The sequence below is a fragment of the Macrotis lagotis genome, chromosome X, assembly GCF_037893015.1.
Source record: "Macrotis lagotis isolate mMagLag1 chromosome X, bilby.v1.9.chrom.fasta, whole genome shotgun sequence".
In the NCBI taxonomy this organism is placed as follows: domain Eukaryota; kingdom Metazoa; phylum Chordata; class Mammalia; order Peramelemorphia; family Peramelidae; genus Macrotis; species Macrotis lagotis.
The window spans coordinates 471,317,679-471,341,160 of NC_133666.1; the positions used below are offsets into that span (position 1 = coordinate 471,317,679).

The 23,482-nt window shown below is 34.4% G+C and overlaps 1 protein-coding gene across 4 annotated transcripts in view; it reads right to left on the reverse strand.

The window, feature by feature from the left end:
* Positions 1-23,482, reverse strand: part of SPIRE1 (spire type actin nucleation factor 1) — a 216,887-nt gene that overhangs the window by 57,757 nt on the left and 135,648 nt on the right. For all 4 annotated transcript variants that reach the window (XM_074200872.1, XM_074200871.1, XM_074200875.1 and 1 more), the window contains 3 exons: positions 22,746-22,871; positions 4,912-4,989; positions 524-688 (listed from right to left, as the gene is read on the reverse strand). In XM_074200872.1, the coding sequence (XP_074056973.1) occupies positions 524-688; positions 4,912-4,989; positions 22,746-22,871 (369 nt within the window). The remainder of the gene's footprint in view (positions 1-523; positions 689-4,911; positions 4,990-22,745; positions 22,872-23,482) is intronic.

Sequence of the window (23,482 nt, forward strand, 5' to 3'; positions counted from 1 at the left end):
AGCCAGTTAACACTGATTCAGTAGAACTAAAATCTAATTTTATGTTGAATTTGGCGAACAGGTTGTTAATTTATCCCACCACTGGTTATTATCCATTCATATATGGTAAAGCATCGACAAGATATTCTGCATCACTGCAGGAAACACGCAAATTGTTTGGCTCAGAGAACCTTTTAACTATATCTTTTATTGTACTATGTGAACATGGAGAAGCTAAGATTCCTGAGCATGGGGAACAGACCACTTTTGTCTCTGTGTTCCCAGTGATCAGCATATGGTTGTCCACAGATACTCAACAAATGCTTGTTGACAGATTTATAGAAAACAAAAAATATGAAGTAAAACAGAATCTCCAGTTGGAAAGCAATAGAACATGAGAATATTAAAATAACTAGACAATAAAAGAAACAAAATTCACATTTAGACCTTATATTTTACCAAATATTGGATGGATGCAGTTCTTAGTAGCGAACTAAAAATGATTCATATAGGAATTTTCAAATAACATCCTTTTGTTACTTACCATTACCTTCCTCAAAGTGTAGCGTTTGCATCGAATGTCATCCATTAACATTTCATAAGGTGTGAGCTGATATTCAATTGGCAAAGGATTATATTGTCGCTCTTGAACCTTCTTCAGTTTAACACCGTTACGCAAATCCCTCATCACCTGTACCCAGAATCTAGCCTAAAGAGAAAAGGGAGAAAAAACATCAATGAATATATGCTAATTTTTTCCTGAAATGATCAAACAATAATAACTAAAATGATTTATTAAGCTGACAAAAGGAAATTATAAGAATTTATGGTGAGAAAAGCTAATGTGTTTTGTGAGGTGTTGAGAACTGGCCTTTCTCTTAAAAACCTGAGTTTAATTCACTTTCAGAGGCTAATAGTAAAATTTTGCCATTTCTAATGGTAAACTATAATTTATTTTTCAAACTAAATAATGCTGACAACTTGTACTCAAGAAAAGATAACAGAATAAAATGCCCATAAATGGAAAAATAAAAATTAAGGAAAACTTAACATTCTTTATGTGAGATATGAGTCAACTCAGACTCAAAAAAACTTAGGTTTTGATCTAACGACACAGTCAAATGACAGAGTCAATACCAAAACCTAATCTCTTGTAATCAAAAGTTAATTTATAAAGGAATTTCAGAAATTTCACAAAATTAAAAATGATATCACAAACAGATGATTTGTTCTTTAAAACAACTCTGTGAGATAGGCAGGACTCAAATATACCATCTTCTAAACCCTATCCCCATCTATTTTTTTTCAGAAAAACAAGCAATTGAGTCTGTTTCTTCTTCTTTAAGGGTGGAGTGGGTAGGGGAAGAAGGTTAGATACATGTATTCTGTCTTCCTCTCATGGTTGTGAACATTAATTGAAATGATATTTGTGAAGTTCCATTTCTGTAAAAAGGACAAGAGTTTAAGGGAGTAGAGTCATTCTATTACAATTTAAAGTGTGATAATCTATATTCAAATAAAATTAAAATTAAAACAAAATTTAACTGAAAGATTATAAAGCTCACTGAGCTTCATATTTATGACCAGATAGAACAATTACATAAGTTTATTTGAATATAAATACAGATATATATTTTCAAATCTTTAGTATACATGGAATTATCCTCTGAATACTTTTCTCAAAGAAATTGTTTTATCACACAATGATAAATCAGTAATATTACTCTTTAGTATGCTAAAATGTGTCACAGATTTTGATGGTGATTACAATAATATAACTGAAGCCTACTTAAAAAATGAGATAAACTAAAATTTGAAAATATGCCTCAGAGATAGGTGTTGTTAACATCCCCTTTTTATAGTTGAGGAAACCAGGGTTAAAAAAATGACTAAGTGACAATTTACAAAAATTTATCTCAACTCTTTTAGAAATCTATTCAATCTAAGAATACTTTAGGAATTATGAAAAGTGAGACACAAGCGTTATTGTACTTTCTTGAAGGAAAAAAAGGGAAATAGATTGGACCTATGCTTGGACCTAGAGGGCAGAACCAGGAACAACTGAAAAAGGTATGTCACCCTTGATATAAGAAAAGACTCTCAGAATTATAACTACTCAAAAATGAATCGGTAGGTTCCCTATCCTAGTGACTCTTGAGGCAAAGTGTCATTTGTCAGAAATGGGGTGGAAATAATTTCTTATTCAGGGTTGCTGTGAGACCAGATGGCCTTTGAATTCATTTTCAACACTTCAATCTGTGACAGAGTGCTGATTTTTTAATCTTTTATTATACTGGTAAATTTCCTGGCCAAATATTTAAAAATTCCTTCACCATTCAAGATGTTTTTTCATTCTTATTTCCTTTTTTTCCTTCTGTTTCATTTTATTTTCTCTTTCTATTCCTTTGAATGATTAAATATTTAAAGGATTTACAAGGGGAAAAAACTAAAGTAAAATACAGTTTCCTCTAAAATAAATTAATGCTTCTCTTATTAGTGGTCAGACCAATTTCTAAATTGTGTTTTTTTGCAATTGGTGGAACTTCTGCCTGACTAGTGATGGCCTCTCATGGATCATTATTTTAGGAAGGTCACCAGTTCACTCTCTTCTTTCAGCTCTCTCCCTCTATAGCCTCACCAATTGTTTCACACTTTCTTCCCATTGCTCCCTTCTTCCATAAACCACTTCCAGTTCTCTAACTATAGTCAAATCAAATTTACTATTACTTCTGGATGGGTTTTGTCAATCCACTCCCCTTGTTACCCTATTTGCTTTCTCCATAATTGATTGTTTCTCATTCATTCATTAATCACTTGGAGATGATAACAATAATAATATTAGCTAATATTTATGTAGCAGTTTCCATGAGTCAGGCACTGTGCTAAGTATTTTACAATTATTTCTAGGGCAGCTAGGTGGTATAGTGGTTAGAGCACTGGCCTTGGAGTCAGGAGGACAGAAGTTCAAATTTGACCTCGGGACACTTGACTCTTATTAGTTGTATGAGCTTGGGCAAGTTACTTAATCCTGACTGACTCACATCCAGAGCCATCTCCAGTTGTCCTAATCCATATCTAGCCACTTGTTCCAAATGGCTCTGAAGGAGAAAGTAAGGTTGGTGACTTAGCAAAACACCCCCCCTCACTAAAATCCAATTCACATGCTTACCCTGCCATCACCTCCTCTGATGTTATGGTCTTCTTTGAAATGAAGGACAATACATTATTACAATTATATCTCACTGGGTCCTCCCAACAACCTCGCAAGATAGGTGCTATTTATTGTCCTGATTTTACAAATGAAGAGCTTGAGACATATAGAAGTTAAGTGACATCCACTGAACCACCGCCTGTGATAGCTACAAAATATTCTTTGATCAGGACAAGGGTATGTGTGAGAAAAGATTAGGTGGTTTCTTTTGTTATATACTTGAAAGTGGTAACTGCAGTTCTTTTCAGTTCCTTTAGCTAATTAATAAATACTTTTTTTATTTGTTCATCCACTGGAAAGAGCACTGGGTTTGGAATAGAAAGAACTAAATTCTATCCTGGCTCTGCCACTTACTGGTTATGTGACCTTGGGAAAGCTACTTAATCCTTCAGAGCCTTGGCTTTCTCATTTATAAAATGATGAGGCTGGCCTAGGGGATCTCTAAGGTCCCTGCAGATCTAATTATTGGAACCCAAGGAACCCATGATTAGACTCTTAATATAATTCTGAGTTACTGTCTATATAATTAAAACAAATTCACATGATCATAGGATTCAGAGATAGAGATCTTAAGAGATCATCCAATTTAACTCTCTCATTTAACAGATGAGGAAAGTGAGGGTCAGATGGTTAAGTAAATTGTCCATGGTCCCAAAAGAATTAAGTAGAAAAACCTCCAAGAGCCATCCTTTCAAGGCAGCTAAATGTTGCAGTGGATAGAGAACCAGGAAGTTTAAGTTCAAAACTGACCTCAGACATGATGTGACCTTAGGCAAGTCACAGCCATTATTTACCTTGATTTTCTCATCTATAAAAAGGGGCTAATAACATCTCTCAGTGATGTTGTGAAGATCAAATGAGATAATAATTGTAAAACGCTTAGCACAGTTCTGGTTCACAATAAAAACTATATAATTGTTTACTATTCTCCTCCTCCTTCTTCCTGATATTATTAAAATATTGGTATATGTTAAAAAAATGAACTAGTGATTAGTAAAAAGAACATCCGTTGCCTTAAAAAAAGACTAACACTATTTCACTTGAATAATAAATTCCTTAATACTTATGGCATATTAACTTAACTTTTACTTTTAATTATTGCTATGTTAAAAACAGAACTTAAGCTCAGATCTTCACTGTAGCACTGATGTGCTTGTGTGTTTTTTATAACAAGGGGAAGCTAAGTGGCAGTGGATAGGGCACCTGTCCTGGACTTTGGAGGACCTGAGTTCAAATTAGCCTCAGACACTTGAATAATTATGAGCTGTGTGACCTTAGCCAAGTCACTTAATTCCTTTGCCTTGCAAAAGCAAAAACAAAACAAAAACAAAAGCAAATAAACAAAAGTCAAATAATGAGATTCTCTTATAAAGTTGGAACTAAATTTTAAAAATTCAGTCGTTATATTTTTAAATGTCAAATTAAATACTGAGTGCATTTAGTATTGTGAGACATACTATTACAAAAGAAAGTCTTTAAAATATGAAATTAAACAGGTCTTTCCTAAAAACTAAATAGAATAGAAAGAAATAATTACTTTTTTTTAGGTTTTTTTGCAAGGCAAATGGGGTTAAGTGGCTTGCCCAAGGCCACACAGCTAGGTAATTATTAAACGTCTGAGGGTGGATTTGAACTCAGGTACTCCTGACTCCAGGGCCGGTGCTCTATCCACTGCGCCACCTAGCCCCCCCCCCCCAATAATTACTTTAAAGGATTCTTACCCAGTCAGCATTTTTCAGCTCATCTAGGTCTGTACTGGATTCATCACCCTTTTCCATTTCCTGAATCTTCTTAAGATTCTGTCAATTAAGAAAGAAAAAGAAATGAGTTAAGCCAAACTACTGAAGAAAATTTAATTAAGTTACTTTATAAAAATTAAAATATCTACTGATTTCTTCAATGAAATCATAGCTATGACTCATTCTCTGGCGTCTCTAGAAAAAGGACAATCAGCATCTAGATGACTGGAAGTTTCTCCTAGAGTCAAAGGAATAGCCTAGAAAACTGCAGAAGAACTATTTTTTAATTTTATAATTTTGATCTTAATCTATAGGTTTCTGGTGCAGCTATGTAGAATGGATACAGTATCAGGCCTGGAGTAAGAAAGATTCCTGGCTCCTGAGTTCAAATCTGATTGCATATACTTACTTGCTGTGTGACCCTGGGTAAATCACTTAACCCTGTTTGCCTTAGTTTCTGTAAATGAGCTGGAGAAGGAAATGGCAAACCACTTCAATATCTTTACCAAGAAAAGTCCAAAGTCATGAAGAGTCAGATACAACTGAAACAATGACTGAACAAGAAACAAATACAGGTTTCTATGATCACTTCAGGAGATCACCTTGATTCACAGCTTTCAAATAGTTTTAATCAGTTAAAATATTCTCATGTGATGCAAATAACTGAACTTTCACCATTACTAATAAATTCACATCAATAAATTTGGGTACATTAGAGTAAGGAACTGTGAAACTACCAGAGTTCTGATGGACACTTCAAATATACAAAAACAACAACATTGATACAGCACTAAGGGCCAGGCACTGTGCAAAGCACTTTAAAATTATATCTCATTTGATCCTCAACAATCCTGGGAGGTAGATGATATTATTATCCCCATCTCAGGAGATAAAGAAACTGAGGCAAGCAGATGATAACTGACTTGCGCAGGGTCACACTGTTACTAAGTATCTGAAGCTGGATTTGAACTTAGGTCTTCCTGTCTCCCTTAGGTCACCCCCCCCCACCCCAATATACATGCTCAGTTTGAAAATGGCTTTGCAATGATACATCAGTACCTTCAATATCATCCTAGGGGAGAAGAATGAGTGAAAGAAGACTGACCACTGAGCAATCAAGAATCACTAGAATGGTTCCTGGATGATGTTCAGTTGAATGTGAACTTCAGGGAGTAGGTCTTGTGGGAGCCTGGAAGTCTGCTTCCTATTCAGGAACTCATCTTGGTCAGAGGTCCTAACTTTGCTTTTATCATCAAATTTAAGAAAAGGTGGCCTCTTTCTCCTAAAGTTTCTATCATCTAGTTCTCCCTTAATGATAAAAGAATAATCCAGATTAGAGCAGTCCAATGTTGTTTCCTTAATCTTCAGAAGAATGTAATTATCATTAAGACAAGTCAAGAATGTTACCTGCCTTGCTTTTGGCAGAACCAGAGACACACAAAAAGATAGACAGGAGAGAGTTGAGAATTGCCCAAACTTGTGAAGCTCCTCATCACAACTATATCATGAACCTAGTCTTATGATCTCTTTCTTTTATGTCCAGGTAGACTGCAGTAGTTTTCATATAATACGATATTATTCTCATATAACAAAACAATATTGCTTCATTATATCTGTTTCAAAATGATTCCACCCTTTGATTTCTTAATTGTCTCATGAGTATATTTTCTAAATATACAATTGCACACCTATCACCACTCCTATGCCCTTCTGCCTATTCTGTTCTATTTGCAAATGGGTCATCTTTTCAAAGTTATTTATGGACATCTTTACTGATATTCTTTCAACACTGTGCCTATTCTTATTTATTTATTCATTCATTTATGTATATATGTATGTATGTATGTATGTATGTATTCATTCATTCATTCATTCATTTATTTATTTGGTTTTTGCAAGGCAATGGGGTTAAGTGGCTTGCCCAAGGCCACACAGCTAGGTAATTATTAAGTGTCTGAGACCAGATTTGAACTCAGGTACTCCTGACTCCAGGGCTGGTGCTCTATCCACTGTGCTACCCAGCCACCCCCCACTGTGCCTATTCTTTATGGTTAATTTGTTAATATAGTTTAGGTCACTTTTTTACTCCTTCACATTTGTTTTCAGTGTGCCCTTCTGATCACATTTGCAGGACTCAAGAGAAAAACATTCTTACAAATCCCATAAGGTCAGAATTTATTATTTCTAATAAAGAGTTTTTTGTGATTCCTCTTCATTAAAGAATATTTGTGGGTGTTGAGAGAGAAAAGAAAAACTCTCTAAGATGAAAAATCAACTCTGTCTTTAGATAGGAAATGTCTATGCCCCAGATGAATAATTCACAAACATTTTGTGTTCAGGACAAATTTATACTGGTAAAAATTAAAGAAAACTTCAAAGAGCTTCTGTTTATGTAGGTTATATCTATCAATATTTATCATACTAAAAATTAAAACTGACAAATTTTAAAAATATTTATGTATTAATTTAAAAATAACTCATTTTAATAACAACTATTACCTGTTAAAATAAAAAAATTTATAAAATCCCTCTTTTTTCCAAAAAATTAGTGAAGAGTTACACTGATTTATATAATTAAAAAAATTTCTTTCATCTCTTGCTTAGTAGAAGACAGCTGGATTCTCAAGTCTGCTCTTGCATTCAATCTGTTGCAATATGTGTTTTGGTTGAAGCTTATGAAGAAAATACAATCTCACATAGATACAGAGTTGGAAAAAAGATGAGTATTTTAGCAGGCAAATAACATATTACTTTATTGTGAAAATAGCTTTGACTTTGTGGAGCCCCTGACAGGGCTTCAGGGACCCTCAATGAACCACACTTTGAAATAGGCTGGCCTAGATGAACAAAATTCCAACAACAAAAATAAAATGGATGAAATATATGTTTTTGAGAAAATCAATTAGGTAAAAGTGAACCAATAATCACATTACCTTTTCTATATTTACAAACTGAGCTAAATTGATGAAAACCAATGCCAATTCTAAAAAGGATCTGAGCTCAAATACAGTCTCAGACATTTAAATTATATGATCCTGGCCAAGTCACCCAAGATCTGACTGCCTCAGTTTCCTCATCTGTAAAATAGGGTTAGTAAATATCACTTCTCAGGGCCACTAGGTGACACAGTGGATAGTGCACTAGTCCTGGAATCAGGAGGGCTTGAGTTCAATTTTGGCCTCAGATATTTAATACTTACTTAGCTGTGTGACGCTGGGCAAGTCACTTAACCCCATTGCCTTGCAAAAATAAAAATCAAAATAACAACAACAACAACAACAACAACAATAATAATAACATCACTTCTCTTCCAGGGTTTTTGTGAGGATAAAATGAAATAATATTTTGTAAGTCACTTTGGAAACATTAAAGTTTATATAAATACTATTTTTATTATGATTATTATTGCTAACAGACCCCAAAATACTGCTCACATTGAAAGTGATATATAGCTTGCATAAATGTCCCCAAAACAGTTTGTTCGTTCCTGAAAATAACACGAAGAAATTAATTTCTTAGATGCCTACTGTACCAAAGTTCAAACATAAAGATCTTTAGTGTCTGTTAAGTTTATAACAGAATAATAGAAAACATAAATGATTGGAATTTATGGGAATAGTTTTGCTGGAGGATGAAAAACAGAGGAAAAGAGATATTTGTAAGTGAATTTATGGTATCTTCTTTAATATTGTTCTATTGATATACAAAGGTATTACATAAGTCCCCAGGATGGTAGAAAGTGACAAGAATGGAAAAGGGCTGTTTTGATTATTCATCAAATCAGTTATGTGACTTTTTTTAATGTTCTGACACTTTTTGTTGGGTTAAATAAAGCTTTTCTAAGATTCAATAAACTAATTTGAATGCTTGCATGGAAGTTGAAGGTACCAATTTTCTGAAGAGATTCAAATATGAACTATATTGGGATATCCTTAAGAGCACAGGTCAAAAAGAAAATAAGTTGTTAACAATACTTGTCTATGTACATCCAGGTCTCCTGGATAAACAACTAAAATTAAAATAGAACAATCCTCTGCCACTGTAAGGAAGATTTCTTCCTATCTCCTAGAATTCATAATGAGTAAATAAATTTTTTACTGTTCTAAGCTATTTCAGGTTTTATTTTTTCTTTGCCATAAAAATAGGCTGAGAATTTCAAATATAAATTTCAAAACATAAAAAAGTTATAAGAAAATAACTAGAAAATTCTTGTCCCACTAAATATTTATATATTTACTGTACTGATTCATTTGATTTCATCAGTAAGTCAACAGAAAATATTTTTAAAAATTGACAGTGACTAAATCACAACAAAGACCTTCAGATGCATGATTAGAAATCTCAGGCTTCTGTTAAGCAATAAAATTAAATCAGTCTTGGAAAGTAGTTACAGACTTACTGGCCTGACACTAGAAAATTTTTCTCATCAATTATATCCTTATCTTTCTAACAAAAAAACTGTTGGGTTTTGCCTGAGTAAATTTAATGACAGCTGTTTCAATACTTGGAATATGATGAGGAGTTCTATCTAGGAGAAACCACATGGCAATTCATTGTCTATTTTCCAAACACATTCTTTGACTAATAATTATAATTTTTTCTGAGCCAAAGTTTTTGCTTACTAGAATCTTTTAAAAATTACTTCCATGAATAAATCATTCAGAGCAATTTTAATTCACTTATAGTGGTAAAAAATGATAAATCAGTTGATCCTTTTGAACAAAACAAAAAGAAAAATACTCTACACAGAATAAAAAAAATTTTGAGTTGTTCGGAAAGGACCAGAGAAGTTACAGCATGACCTACCTTTCTTCATCCTTTCAACTTAAGATAGTGTCTCACTCAAAGCATTTAACAAAACACTTATTGAATACTTTTTTGAGAAAGACCAAGAAAATATCTGTTTCTAGATCAATAGGAAATGCTGTGTGAAAGTAGAATCCATAGAATATGGAAATAGTTTGGAATATTTTAAGAGTGGAGGGAGTGATGAAAGGGAAATGATGCTTTAAGGTTAAAACCTGAGTGACTAGAAGGTCAATAAAGGTTCTTCCAAAGTTTAGAGAAGAATATCCATTCTACAACATACTTTATAAGAGGTCATTCTTTTTCTTGTAAGAGTCAAGTAAGGGAGAACTGCTATCAACCCCTTAAGAGTCACTTCCATTATTTCAATAGCTCTAGTTTGCATAAGTTTTTCCCAATATCAGGCCTAAATTTTGCTTCTTTAATATTTCCTGATTCTATCCTTTAGGGTTAAATAGAACAAATCTAATATTTTTTCTACTAACATCCGAGAGCTAGTCTGTCCTCCTTCCCCTGATCTTTTCTCTTCCATGGCTAAACATTTTCATTCCTGATTCCTCTGATCAATTCTCATAAGACAGGGAATCCAGACCCTTTTACTTACTTGGTTACCTTTCTCTAAACTCTATTCAGATCATCAATGTTTTCCGTAAATTGTAATATTCAACACTCCTCCAGATATAGTTTGACCAACGCAGAGTATATAATATGACTGATTTTTTATTTCTGGACACTCTGTATCTCCACTGAATACAAACTAAGATTTTATTAGCTTACTTGGCTACCATCTCACATGGCTAATTCATATAATGTGGTCAACATAGTCCCCAATACATAATGCCCTTTCTCTATAACTTATTCTTGGAGAGTTGCCTGGAGTCTGAGTGGTTGAATGACTTGCTCAGGGTCATAGAGCCAATATGTGTAAGAGATGGGATTTAAATCATCTTCATGATTCTGAGGCTATTTCATGCTTCCTCTCACATGCTAGATAAATATTAATAGATCATTTTATTGGTTGTTGAATGCCTCTATAGTCAGTTTCTATTATGTGATTCAAAGATACAATTTGCATTTCCCCAAAACTTCCTTACACTACACATTTCTAAAAATGTAACACTATTGGCGTTACTTAGATAGAATAAAAATTTTAAATATAAAATAAAATATAAAAAGAAAATCATATCTATATTAAGGGTTTCAAAAATATTAAACCATCAAGTTATTATCCAGATTAATTTTTTTATGAATTTAAATATTTCACCAGAAAAAATAGACAGTAATAGTCTGTCCATACTGTTCCTTTTATTTTTAACCTCCTTTTCACTCACATAGCTACCATCTTAATTCAAAAATCTCATCTCTCATCTAGAATATGTAATAGCCTTTTACTTGTTCAGAAAACAGACATATTCCTGGTCTTCCTCAATCAATTAATCAACAATAGTCTTTGTTAAGAAAGGGGCATGGTATGACAGGAGTAATGGGAAGACTTTTGCTTCTCTCTGGCAGTCTGAGCAAGAGCTCACTAGTATCTATCTAGAACAGGATAATTTTTTTCCTTTAGTCATTCTCACTTCTTTCCCCTTCTAGACAGTAAATCTACACCACAATAAAACAATCATCAAATAATCACAAAATTTTGGAGCTAAAAATGTTTGTAGTTTATGTCTTAATAGTCTTAAACCTACACAGAATTACTGTAGTAGATATGATTAAAAGCAAAAGAAAGAGTAAGAGCCTGGAATAGGCTGTTTATAATGAGATGGAAAAAAAAAATCAAAGCATTCCTTTAAAGGCACCAACATTTGCAACAAGAGACTAAAAGAAAATTGAAAGGGCCCCTAGAAAATTCAGAATAACAGATGATCTAATTAAAATTCAACAAATGGCATTCTTACAGACATCTGGTGGTAAACACTTTCTTTTACAAGTGATGAATTTGCAAGACTGGCAGGATCTAAATCCAGTCTGGCAATAAGAAAAGATTTCTATCTGACTTTGATAATATAGTTTGACAATCCATGGGAGAATGATTTAGGAAAAGATATATTTTAACTATTTAACTGAGAGAACTCTTTAAAACTTTTATCCACTTGAATCTTTTCAATGATTTTAAATAACAGATAGTCTGTATTCAAGAACAGGTATCAGAGACTTAATCTGATTCAAACTCTTATAACAACAATGAAATTATGACATACTGCTGGTTCTGGCAATGATCAGTAAAAGAATAGGATGCCAAAGGCTTACAGTTTTAGTAAACAAAGAAATACTTAACAACCAAATAACCAATTTAGAATTTAATTAGAATAGAATTTAAATTGTCCTAACAATGCTGGGCAAGGAAAGACTGAGCAAAACAAAAATAATGATAATATCTACCACAGATAATTCATTATTATTGTTATTATTATTATTATTATTATTGTTTGCAAGGTAGGGGTGTTAAGTGGATTGCCCAAGGCCACACAGCTAGGTAATTATTAAGTGTCTGAGGCCAGATTTGAACTCAGGTACTCCTGACTCCAGGGCCCATGTTCTATCTACTGTGCCACCCCAGATAATATATTAGCGATGACTTTCAAAAATCTGTCCCACAATTTAAGCTACAGTTTAAAAGCTTTCAAAGTATCAGAACTATTGTTTAAAATCAAATAGTTGTATGCAAAACCCTCCATAACAATCAATATAATATTGGATTGTATTTCAATACTTCAAGTATCTGTGATTTCATCAGGGGAGAGTTAATCACAATGTCTTTTCACAGATTACTAGTGAAAAAATAAAATTTTGAAAATCATCAAGCTTCTAATCATCTGATGATCAGACTCTCCAAATTTAGCTAGACTGGTCCCCGAAGGATATACCTTCAGATCTTTACATCTTAGCAGTTTGACAGGATAAAAGCAGAGTCTGCATTCTGATCGCATAGGTACAAGATCCTAGAGTTGGACTGAACACTTGGATAAAGCATCCAAAAAAAAGGACATAAATGGTGGAAGTTCTGTTTTTTTCTTAATTACGTGTTATATAAAGGTAGTATTACTCCTGAAAGAAATATCACTATTTCTAATTATGCAATATTTCAAATTGAGGGTAACTTCGGGGTCTCAAACCTATCAGTGAGTTGGGGAGTATCTATACCAAGCATGTTAAATCTTCCTTTGGAGGAATAGGTCGATAAAAACAATTCGTTCCAACGGTCATGAAGGCAGTTGAAGCAGGCACTGTGAAGAGATTAGAGCTTGGCTAGACACTGACGATGGCAAGGTCATCTAGTAATCTAGAGCCATCAATAGTTGTCTTGACTCTGTCTTGTCAATGGACAATGATAGTGTCAGAAGAATAAGGCTGATGACTTTGTGCAACTCTACTTCACTTAAATTCAATTTATGTAGGAATCAAAAGATATCACCCATACCATTTTTACCTCTTATTTCACAGTTTTGTGGCTATAAATAAGTGACAAAACAGCAGGTATGAATATACTAGGAGTTGTAGATATGGCCCAGATCATAGGGTCGTTTCCTCAATGGAAGCAGCAGTGTGATTCGGCAGCCCCCAAGGTATCTGAGCAACCCTTTTTTTTAAGAATCACAATGCTCGAGGGGCGGCTAGGTGGCGCACCAGAGAGAGCACTGGTCCTGGAGTCAGGAGGACCTGAGTTCAAATCCGGCCTCAGAGACTTATTAATTTCCTGTGTGACCTTGGGCAAGTCACTTCACCCCACTACCTTGCAAAAACAAACAAAAAATTATCTGCTTACCCAACCCTGAACTGATTACCACAGCAGGCAGGGATCCCACCCTGTGGTCAAAATACACGCAAAAAAAATGTATAAAAACTTCTTCAAAGAAGATTCCATTCACCATCAGTACATGGAATGTGTGTACACTAATAAAAAACATAAGATCCAATAGAACTGAAAGATAAACAACTCCTGTTGCAAGAGAACTCAGCAGGCATCATATCCAAGTAGTGGACTGAGTGTAGTGGTTGTAAGAAAAAAGAAGCAGAAGGTATAAAGGACGGACAGGAATATTGGTTTTCATATTAGACTAACTCTATCTAAATTTAAAAATAATGTGAGGACAAAAAAATAGCAAAAAAGTCAATGTTCTTTAAGGACTTCAAAAAAAATAAAGGTAACACCTTACTAAATAATTCAAAATGCTATATTTTGAGAGCTATTTATTTTAAAGAAAAGCAACTTCAGCATTAAGCAGAAATACTTATTGAAAAATATAAATGCATTGTTTAGCTAAATAAAATAATTGAAATATCTGAGTTTTTGATGATAATTGTCTGAATATCTTTTTAATTCCTAAAATTTCATCATGATTTTTCTGTTAATTCAAATATGGTCCATTTTGAAGTTAATGTTTCCACAAATTAAATAATCTTATCACTTTTCCCATGACAGTCACAAAATGACTATGAAAAATAAAAGTATATCACTTCATTAATGCAGAATGGTAAAATGTGATAATGTCTATCAAGGTGCTGTGAAATTTAAAGTGCCATATTATATTAAAAAAAATCAATTTGTCATTTACCTCTCTATTATTAAGACTAACATGTTAAATTTAAAGCCTGGCACCTGGAGGAACAAAATGATTAAATTGAACTTTCCTAATTAGGATAATCTAATTAAAATAGATTTAAATAAAATCTATCTTAATTGTAAAGCAATCTAAGAAGTTGATGAGCAAAGGTCCTCCAATAAACATGGGCAGAAATGAATGGGATATGGTCAAGCATGCACCATGTCAGGGAAAATAGGTAATATTCTTAATTACCCCTATTCTCAAAACTGTATCTTGTTAACACAAATGTTATCCAATGAAGCTGTATAGTTGTAAATAAAGAAAACTCAAAAAATGTTCAAAAAAAGTCATAAAAATGAAGATTGTGTGTAACTCAAAGGTCAATGTAGCATTGTATGTTAGGTATAAGAAGGGTGAAGCAAGAAAGGGCTGAATCTGTACCAAAAAAATGTAAAAAATGTTTACATAAAGGCTTCCAGAAGATTGGGCAATTCTTTATGAACTACCAGAAAAAAAACACACAAGATTCACAAGGATAATCATACAGGATAAGATACAAATGAGCTTCCATTTGTATCCTGGAGGAAATAACAGAATCAATAGGCTAAACTGATAGGAAATTTAAATGAAATCTACCTTAAGTATAAATCAATTTAGATAACTGATAAGTAAACACACTCAACAAGCTTGGTTAGTCAAAGCACAAAGGATGAAGTATAAGTAGGATTGAAGGATTACAGATCTAGAATCAGAAAGGATCTTGCATGCCATTTAGTTTAGACATGTGAAAATTTAATTGTATCTATGGGAAATGATGAGATTGCCAAGTGAAATAGCATACAAGGAGAAGAGAAGGCAGCACAGGTTGAATAGTCACCAATAGTGGGCATAACCTGGATGATGCTATAGTAAAGGAGACTAGACTGAAAAGAAGCAGCTAGAAAGGTAGGGGGAAAAAAACCAGAAGGAAACTGCTACATAAACCCAGAAAAAAAGAGAGCATTAAGAAGAGGGTAAAAATTGACAGAAATGATAAAAATAAGAACTTAGAAAAAATATAAAAGGGTTACCTTATTTTTGAGAGGGGCCCACCTGAGAATACAACAGAAATTTGTAATGGACCAAGTCAAATCCTTTTCTCCAACTTAATTTAGTGCATGTAAATAGGAGCAAAGGCAGAACAAGTAAGAGTAATGGAAAGTGGAGGTGTGGAAGAGCAAGACGGACAACAGGATAAGGAGCAAAAGATTCAAGAGAAGAGGACAGTGTAGAGTTTGAAATGATTCACTAAGGGAACAAGAAAGGCATGGGAAAATAGGGTAACTAGTAGAGGTTGTCCCAGAAAATCACTGAAAGTCTGGAGAATTGGAGATCATGGTGAGGATGAAAAATATGGTTTGGGATTATAGGGCAGATGGAGAAAGGATAATAACAACAGATTATGATCAAACAGAGAGATTCGGAAATTCCAACAGATGTGGAGGACTTGTGGGTGATAGCAAGATTAAGGATATGGCCATCTTTGTGATTGGTAAAATGCACTGGAGGAACAGAAATGTCTAAGTTAAAGAGCAGGGAAATTAGGATGTTTGAGAGATTATTAAAATGTATATTGAAATTCCCTAGCATGAAGGCAAGAACTGTGAAGAAGAGAAAGACTATGAACTAGGCATTAAACTCATCGAGGAAAGGAGGAGAATATCCTAGAATAAAGGTAAAAAAAAAAACTATCATAGTTTTCATTGAGTGATAAATACAGCTGATGTGAACTTCAAAAGAGGAGAGACTGCTACATGATGGTTAAAGGGAAAGTTTGGATGGAGCAATGAGGAGTAAGGAATACTGCTACTTCCTTACCACGACTAGTTATTCTGGATATAGATTTCAGTTAAAATGCAACCAGTGTTGGAAAAGGGTAGGGGTTGGGAGAGAAGGACACACTAAACAGGTCAAAAACCTGCTGAAATATTTTTGGAATCAGCAGACATTACTTCAATTCAGTAGGGCCTGGAAGACCTCTCTGGTGGATGATCCTCATTCAAATAAAAAAGGCTTTTCAACATTCATCCAGAAGGTGTTTGGTATGAAGTAATTCTAAAGATGAAGACTAATTTTTACCATTCTAAACAGGCCATCCAATCTTCACAATAATAATAATAATAATAATAATAATAATAATAATAATAATAATAATAGAACACATTTACATATCACTTTGTTAGCTTAAAAAGCACCTTGTTCATAATAAGCTTGTGAGAAGTAGCATGGGACCCGTTGAGAAAAAATAACAATAGCTAACAGGTGACTTACCAGATTCACACAGTAAGCCTCTGAGGCCACAGCAGTCTGGAAGACTGCTGACTCAAGTCTGGCACTCTGTCCACTGTGTCACCTACCTGCCCTGAATTTAAATCTTGCTTCTGCCACTTACTGTATAACCCTAAGAAAGTTATTTAATTTTTTTCTGGGTCTCAGTTTCCTCATTTTTTAAAATGAAGAGATTGGACTCAATGCCCTCTAATAGCTTTTCCAGCTCTAAATGATCCTAAGTTATCTTCAATGTTTTACAGATTAGTTCATTAGGTTCATCAAGTGACTAGTCAAAGATCAAAGAGCTAATAATTCAGAGAGTTTCTTTAGGAACTTTTTGGGGGCCTGAAAACAATTTACGTTTTTCTTCCTTCAAGATTTTGTATATAGCAATTTTGACTTAGTTTTCTTCTGTGTTTGAGGAAACCAAATAGGCTTTCTTAGAACACCAAGGGATTCAGTCTTCCCTTATCAACATACTAATTTTCTATGGTCAGGTGTTTTGTTTTTTTTTTTTTGTTTTTTTACTAATTTCTCCAGTCTTTTTCTTGACTTTTAACTCTATGCTAAATAAAGGGGACTCTAATGGGGGGAAAGGAGTCAAAGGGGACACTGTTCCAAGTTTCAAACCTTTTTTGTGGTTGCTAAGTTTAATTCTTACAAGTTGTATGATCTGAGAGGTGTGATCATTGCTCTTCCAAACCTTTGCTCTGGTCTGTGAGCAACCAAAAGTCCTTTTTTCAACCTGGGAATCACAATCAAGGTCCTGGCTCCTCTGTGGTCAGAAGCTCTGGTGTACCAGGACTCTTCATTAACCTGGGACTGAAAACCAGGATTACAACTCAGCTTGACAGAGGGACAATGTCACAGAATCCTGTATCCAGTGACAAAAAAAGGGAACCCTGTTATATCCTTCTGACCAGTTGTCCGATCCTCTTACCATCTGTGGGCTGAGAGTTCCAGAAGCTGCTACTACCATAGCTGATTCAGTTGCCCCCAAGGCCTGCTGCCTTGGCTGGTGAAGGCCAAGCTCCACCATCACCTTGGGAAGACAGACCATTTTTGCTGATCTATTTGTTTTGGACTGGAAAATTTTTCACCTTCTCCTTTTATAAGTTCTTGCTGCTCCAGAATTCATTTTGAGACTTATTTCAAGTCATTTGGAGTGGAATGTGAAAAGATTTGGGCAAGTACCTCCCTTTTCTCTACCATGCTGGTTCCCCCAAAATGATTTTGCTAAAACCTAAGTCTTACTATCACTCCACTACTTAGTAAATTCTCATTGTTCCCTATTGCCTTTAAAATCAGACAAACTTCTACATTCTCCACAGCCCAGTGACACTGGGCTCCTTTATTGTCCTCACAAAAAACACTCCACTCTAGACATTTTCATTTGCTAACTCCTATGCTTGGAATGATCTGGGTCAAATAGGCTTCCTCAGAGTACCAAGGAATTTATGATATTAAAAAGGTTAACAACTCCCAATCCAGTCCAACTTTCTACTTTTACAGATGGGAATTGTCTCAGTCTGGCATTTAAAACTCTCTATAACCCAGCTCCCAACCGTCATTCCAGATTCACTTCATCCAACTCCCCTTCACATTCTCTACATTCCATGCCAATTGGCTGACATTCCATCTCCAGTTTTCATGTCATTCCATGGGATGTCAAGCTATCCTTCATCTCCTTTAAAATGAGGGTAGTGTTACAAAGGCTCTAAGATTCCTTGTGGCCCTAAATCCTGAGATCCCACATTAGACTTTTTGTGATCATTCTAGTTACTGTGCTCTATATTAATCCTTATACATATTATACTTCTCCTTTGTAGCCACAGGACTTGGTACTGTACTTTATACAAGATGAAGGAGTAAGATGGCTTCCCAAGAATAAATGAGCAGAGTACTAGACAAAGTCAGAAAGAACTGTGTTTGAATTCTGCCTACATAAGTGTGTGATTTCTTTCCTTCAAGAGACGTTTCATTTGTTTTTCCTAAACTAACTACCCAGGACTTAGCATTGTGATAAAGTGTCTGGATAAGATTAAGCACCTGCTGATAAATGTTTGTAGAATGACTGATTATTACATATTATTGCCCCAAATTTACCCCTGAGTCAAACTGTCTTGCTCATGCCTTGTCACAAGTGGTGTTCCATGTCTACAATGCACTGCCACCTCACTTATATCTCTTGAAATCCTTAGTTTCCCTTAAAAGCATAGTTTATAAGTATTCTCTCTCCATCTTGATAATAATTTATGTTTTATTTACTTTGGGTTTGCATGCTATATTCCCCAGCAGAGGGACCCTGTCCTCTGTGGTATCTCTAGCAAGACATTCATTCTCTCTGAGCTTCAGTTTCCTTCTTGATAAATTTAGGGAGGAGGATTAGAAAGACTATAAAGTCCCTTCTAGGTCTAAATGTATGACACTATCATCCTTGGGCACAAGAAATGCTTCCTTTTTTTTTTGTTTCCAGATCCTTGGATAACAGGTAATTAATATTTGTTTAATTGAATTATAGAAAATATAATTTTATTTTAATAGGTCTGGTGATCTCTATAAGAGTCCCAAATATATTCTTATACCTATGACATTTGGGAAAGGGAGAAATTCCATGTTTTATATGTCTATAACATATCTGATAAAAAAAAAACAAAATATCAAGTCAGAAAGGAGACACTGGTTCTGCTGTCAATTGGATATCAGTTTTGAAAAAATACAGACCTCACGTATAGGGAAAAGGATCAAAAAGTAATCAATAATACCTTTTTACACTAATTTGTAACCAGACTGATTGGTCACCAAAAGTTTTAACTTTCTGTATGATTTCTATAAATACTCTTTCCTCATTTCGCTCTGAGTAACCATCTCTAATGATGACAATCACCTATCAGTTTCTAGGTAAATATTAGAGAATAAACTTCATGTGTGATCTAAAATTATTTTTGTTTTATTTTAAACCTAAAATTAAATTTTGACATAATTTTTATTCAGTTCACTCAACATACTAAAAAAATTAATTTTAATTTGTTCATTACAGGGACTCATCCAAGCTCTCTGCCAAACCACTCCAAATACTTTTAAATAATGATTCTAACCAAATTCTGGAGTGGCAGAACCCACAAAAAGGCTGAGTGAAACAATTTTTCCAGCTCAAAACAACATGGGAGATCCATGTGAATGGTCTGTTATCTTGGGGTAGAAATGATGCATAGTGCAGCCTGGGCCAGGGTGCACTGACTCCAGCCATCCAGGAACAGACCACAGGACACTTGGGTACATGGCAGTGGTGGCATCCAGACCTCTTGGCCCAGGGATTGCTAAAGATAACTTGGAAGATCAGTAGGAAAACTGCCACATCAGGGTGAGAGGGAAGCCCAGTCTCGTGCAGACCTCAGCAGGAGACCCAACCCTGTGGACAAGGAGCAGGCTTGGGGAGTCCATGGGCAGCAAGGAGTAACATAAGGGGGTTAGGGGAGATTACAGAGATCTCTTTGCTAATCCTGAAGTAGGACTGTATGGCTTTGCCCATACTCAGATCTGGATCCCGGCTGGGGCCTCAGACTCAGGAAAAGGAGGACAACAGAGCTTACTGCCTTAGTGAAGCGGACCCTTCTCACAGCTCTAGAGTAGAGGGGAGTGTTTGTGGTCACTCACAGACCAGAGCACAGGCCAAGAAAATAGTTATATCCTCTCATAAGACCTTGAAGAAATTGAGAACTTGTAGGTCCCTTAAAATATCTCTGAAAATAGGGGCAGCTAGGTGACACAGTGGATAGAGTACCAGCCCTGGAGTCAGGAGTACCTGAGTTCAAATCTGGCCTCAGACACTTAATAATTGCCTAACTGTATGACTTTGGGCAAGTCACTTAACCCTGTTGCCTTAAATAAATTTTTAAAAATATCTCTGAAAAACACTGCAAAAATCCTCAAAAGCTTGGGACAGTGTTTCCCCCAACCTGGAAGCAGAATCCCATCTTAATAAAGAGTTAAAATCAAATAACAGGTTGGGAAAATAAGCAAAAAGAAGAAAAAAAATCCATATAGTCATATGGAGAATCAAAAAAACACTCAGAAGAAGATATCAAAGTCATCAAAGTCAAGGTTTTTGCATTCAAAGCCTCCAAGAAAAATATGAATTAATCTCAGGTAATAGAAGAGCACAAAAAATGATTCTGAAAATCAAGTAAGGGAAGTGGAGGAAAAATTGGAAAGAAAAATGAGAGCAATGTGGAAAAATTGTGAAAAATGAGTCAACAGCTTTGTGAAGGAGATACAAGAAAATATTGAAAAAAAAATCTTAAAAACTAATATGGATCAAATGGAAAAAGGACTTGGAATATGATATTCCTTGAAGGCAAAAAAGCTATAGTCTTTCAAGGGACTTCCAAAATTTCCTGATGAAACAATGTTTTGTTAAAATAAGAAAATGGGCAAGGTGTTTGTCTCTCAAAGCAAATTTGCAACTGATTTGGAAGTTCAAAAAAGCTGCCTGGAGCATTGGGAGGCTAAGTAAGTCCCAGCTCCAAAGAAGTCAGGGAAGAAAAGCCCAGTACAAGATCTGCTCTATCTGAGGCTATGCTTCCTCTCTTAACAAATCTTAGCTTCAAGAACTTCTTTTCCTTTTTATCTTTAGCAGCAGAAAATGTGAAAGATGATCTGCCTAGGAAACTTAACAAACATGGTTGTCTAAGATCCTTCTTACAAGAACAGTCAGATACTGTTAATATTTACTTAGTTGTATGATCATGGTTAAGTCACTTAACCCCCTTGCCTCGCAAAAACAAACAAAAAAAGCATATTAGTGCCAATATTAAAACAAGCTCTAATGGAGATAGTAGTTTCTCATCCTTTACCTTACCTATGTGTAAAATAAAGTTATCTATCTGTAATCTAATTCCATTTTCTCTGATTTTAATTGTTTGTAAGATATGAAGTTACTGAGGAGAAATTAATCAAAAGTTATCCTAACCAAAAAATCATGATAACACTTTCAAAATCATTTCTCTTGAGCCTCAGTTTCCTCAGTTGTAAAATAAAAGGATTAATTCCCTTTTGCCTGTGTCAGTTTATGAAAAAAGGAACAAAGACAAAGAATCACACACAGTTCTAAAATGGTAAAAATGATCCAGGTCCTAGTGGTTTGTGATTAAACATCCCTAAGAAGTTTTATTAGATGAAATCTTGGATTGATTAATAGCTCCTGAATCCAGCTTTCTAAATCCCTTTTCAGTAGCTCAAGAGCAGAGAGGATCTAAATGTCAGTGTGTTGCTTTATTTTAGATTATGTACTTTTAGCCAAGAAATGAAAGATGATGATTTTCTTTCTCAAACAGAATCATCTATTTAAAACTTTTATAAATATTTTTAATGTTAAATCACAAGTAATTAATCTATGTTAAAAAGGAGAGAAGTATCATGGATAAATCAAATGTCTAAAATGAAGTTTTGGGTTATAATCTTCTTAGTTTTAATTTCCTTTACCCATCAAAAGTTTTTTTAAAAGAACCTGCTAAAAATAAACTATAAGATTTAAGTTTTACCTTCTTACATGAAGAATTTTTTTTAAATAGAGACATATGAGAGACAAAATGAGGAACAAAGAATGCAGAAAATTCATTAAGTAAATAAGTTCCAATTTGGTTGTATATTTAGTTAAAAAAAGTTTTTTAAAAAAAATCTTCCATTTTAAAATGAGATTCCTATTACAATATTATAGGAGGAAATTCCTGAAGAAAAAACAGGAAAAATGGCATTTAAAAAAACAACAACAAATGGTCAGTGAAGTAAATGGCATACAATCACAGAATCTTATAACTTCAATATTTAGTAATTGTGTGGCCTCATTATCATTAATGATCACTTAAATCATTTAACATCCAAGCATAGTTTCATCTATATAAAATGAGGGCAATATTTTTACTTTACATTTTTACTTTACATAGGTGTTAACCTTAAAGTATTATCCAAATGAGAATTATCATTGATTTCAATTGGAAGAGACCAGTGGTCATCTAGTCAAGTGTGTACCTGAATGAAGTATGAATCCCCTCAGCATTTCTGAATACATTCAATATATTTTTAAAATTTTTTCAGAGATTAATATATGCTTATCTTCAAAACCCCAGTAAATCAACAAATAGTACTTACCTCCTTCGCACTCTTAATTTTGCTAAGAAATGTATGCAACTCCATTGTTTCAGCAAATAATGCTCTACATACTGCCTGGTAGTGGTTTGGTGCCTCTGATTGAGTTGGGAGATGGGCAGCACACAACTATGGAAAAAAGCAGCAAGATAATAAAAATGTTTTAATATGATTTCTTTTTTTTTTATATAATCAATCTCACATTTACTACGAATCAATTAACAAGCATTTATTTATTAAACTCCTGTGAAGTTCCAGAACCCTGGCTAGTGCCAAATGAAACAGTTCTTTCTTTCAAAGAGCTTGTCATCTTGTCATCTATGGGAAAACATAAGCTTATACAAAATAAATGCAAGATAGTTAAATACAAATTATTTAGGGAGGGAGGAAAGGCACTAGCATTTGCAGCAGGATGATTCCAAGAAGCAGAAAGAGGAAACAGAGAAGGGGGTAAGATGAAGAGATAAGGCATCAGGTCTGAGGAACATAGAAAAGATGAGCTTGTCTGGACGAGGGAATTTCAGGAGAGGAATAGTGCACAACCTGGGCTATAACAGGTGGGTTTCTGGCCAGTAGATGAGAAAATTAATGACCTGCCATTGAGTGAATCAGTCATTCCCTTGAGCCTAAATATAAAAAGTAGCCCTTCTGCGATCAGGCTATGGAAGGAGGCAAAAATCCTTTCACCTTACCAGAAAGCATCCAAAGAAAAGATCCCTTAAGCCCACTCTCCACTATTT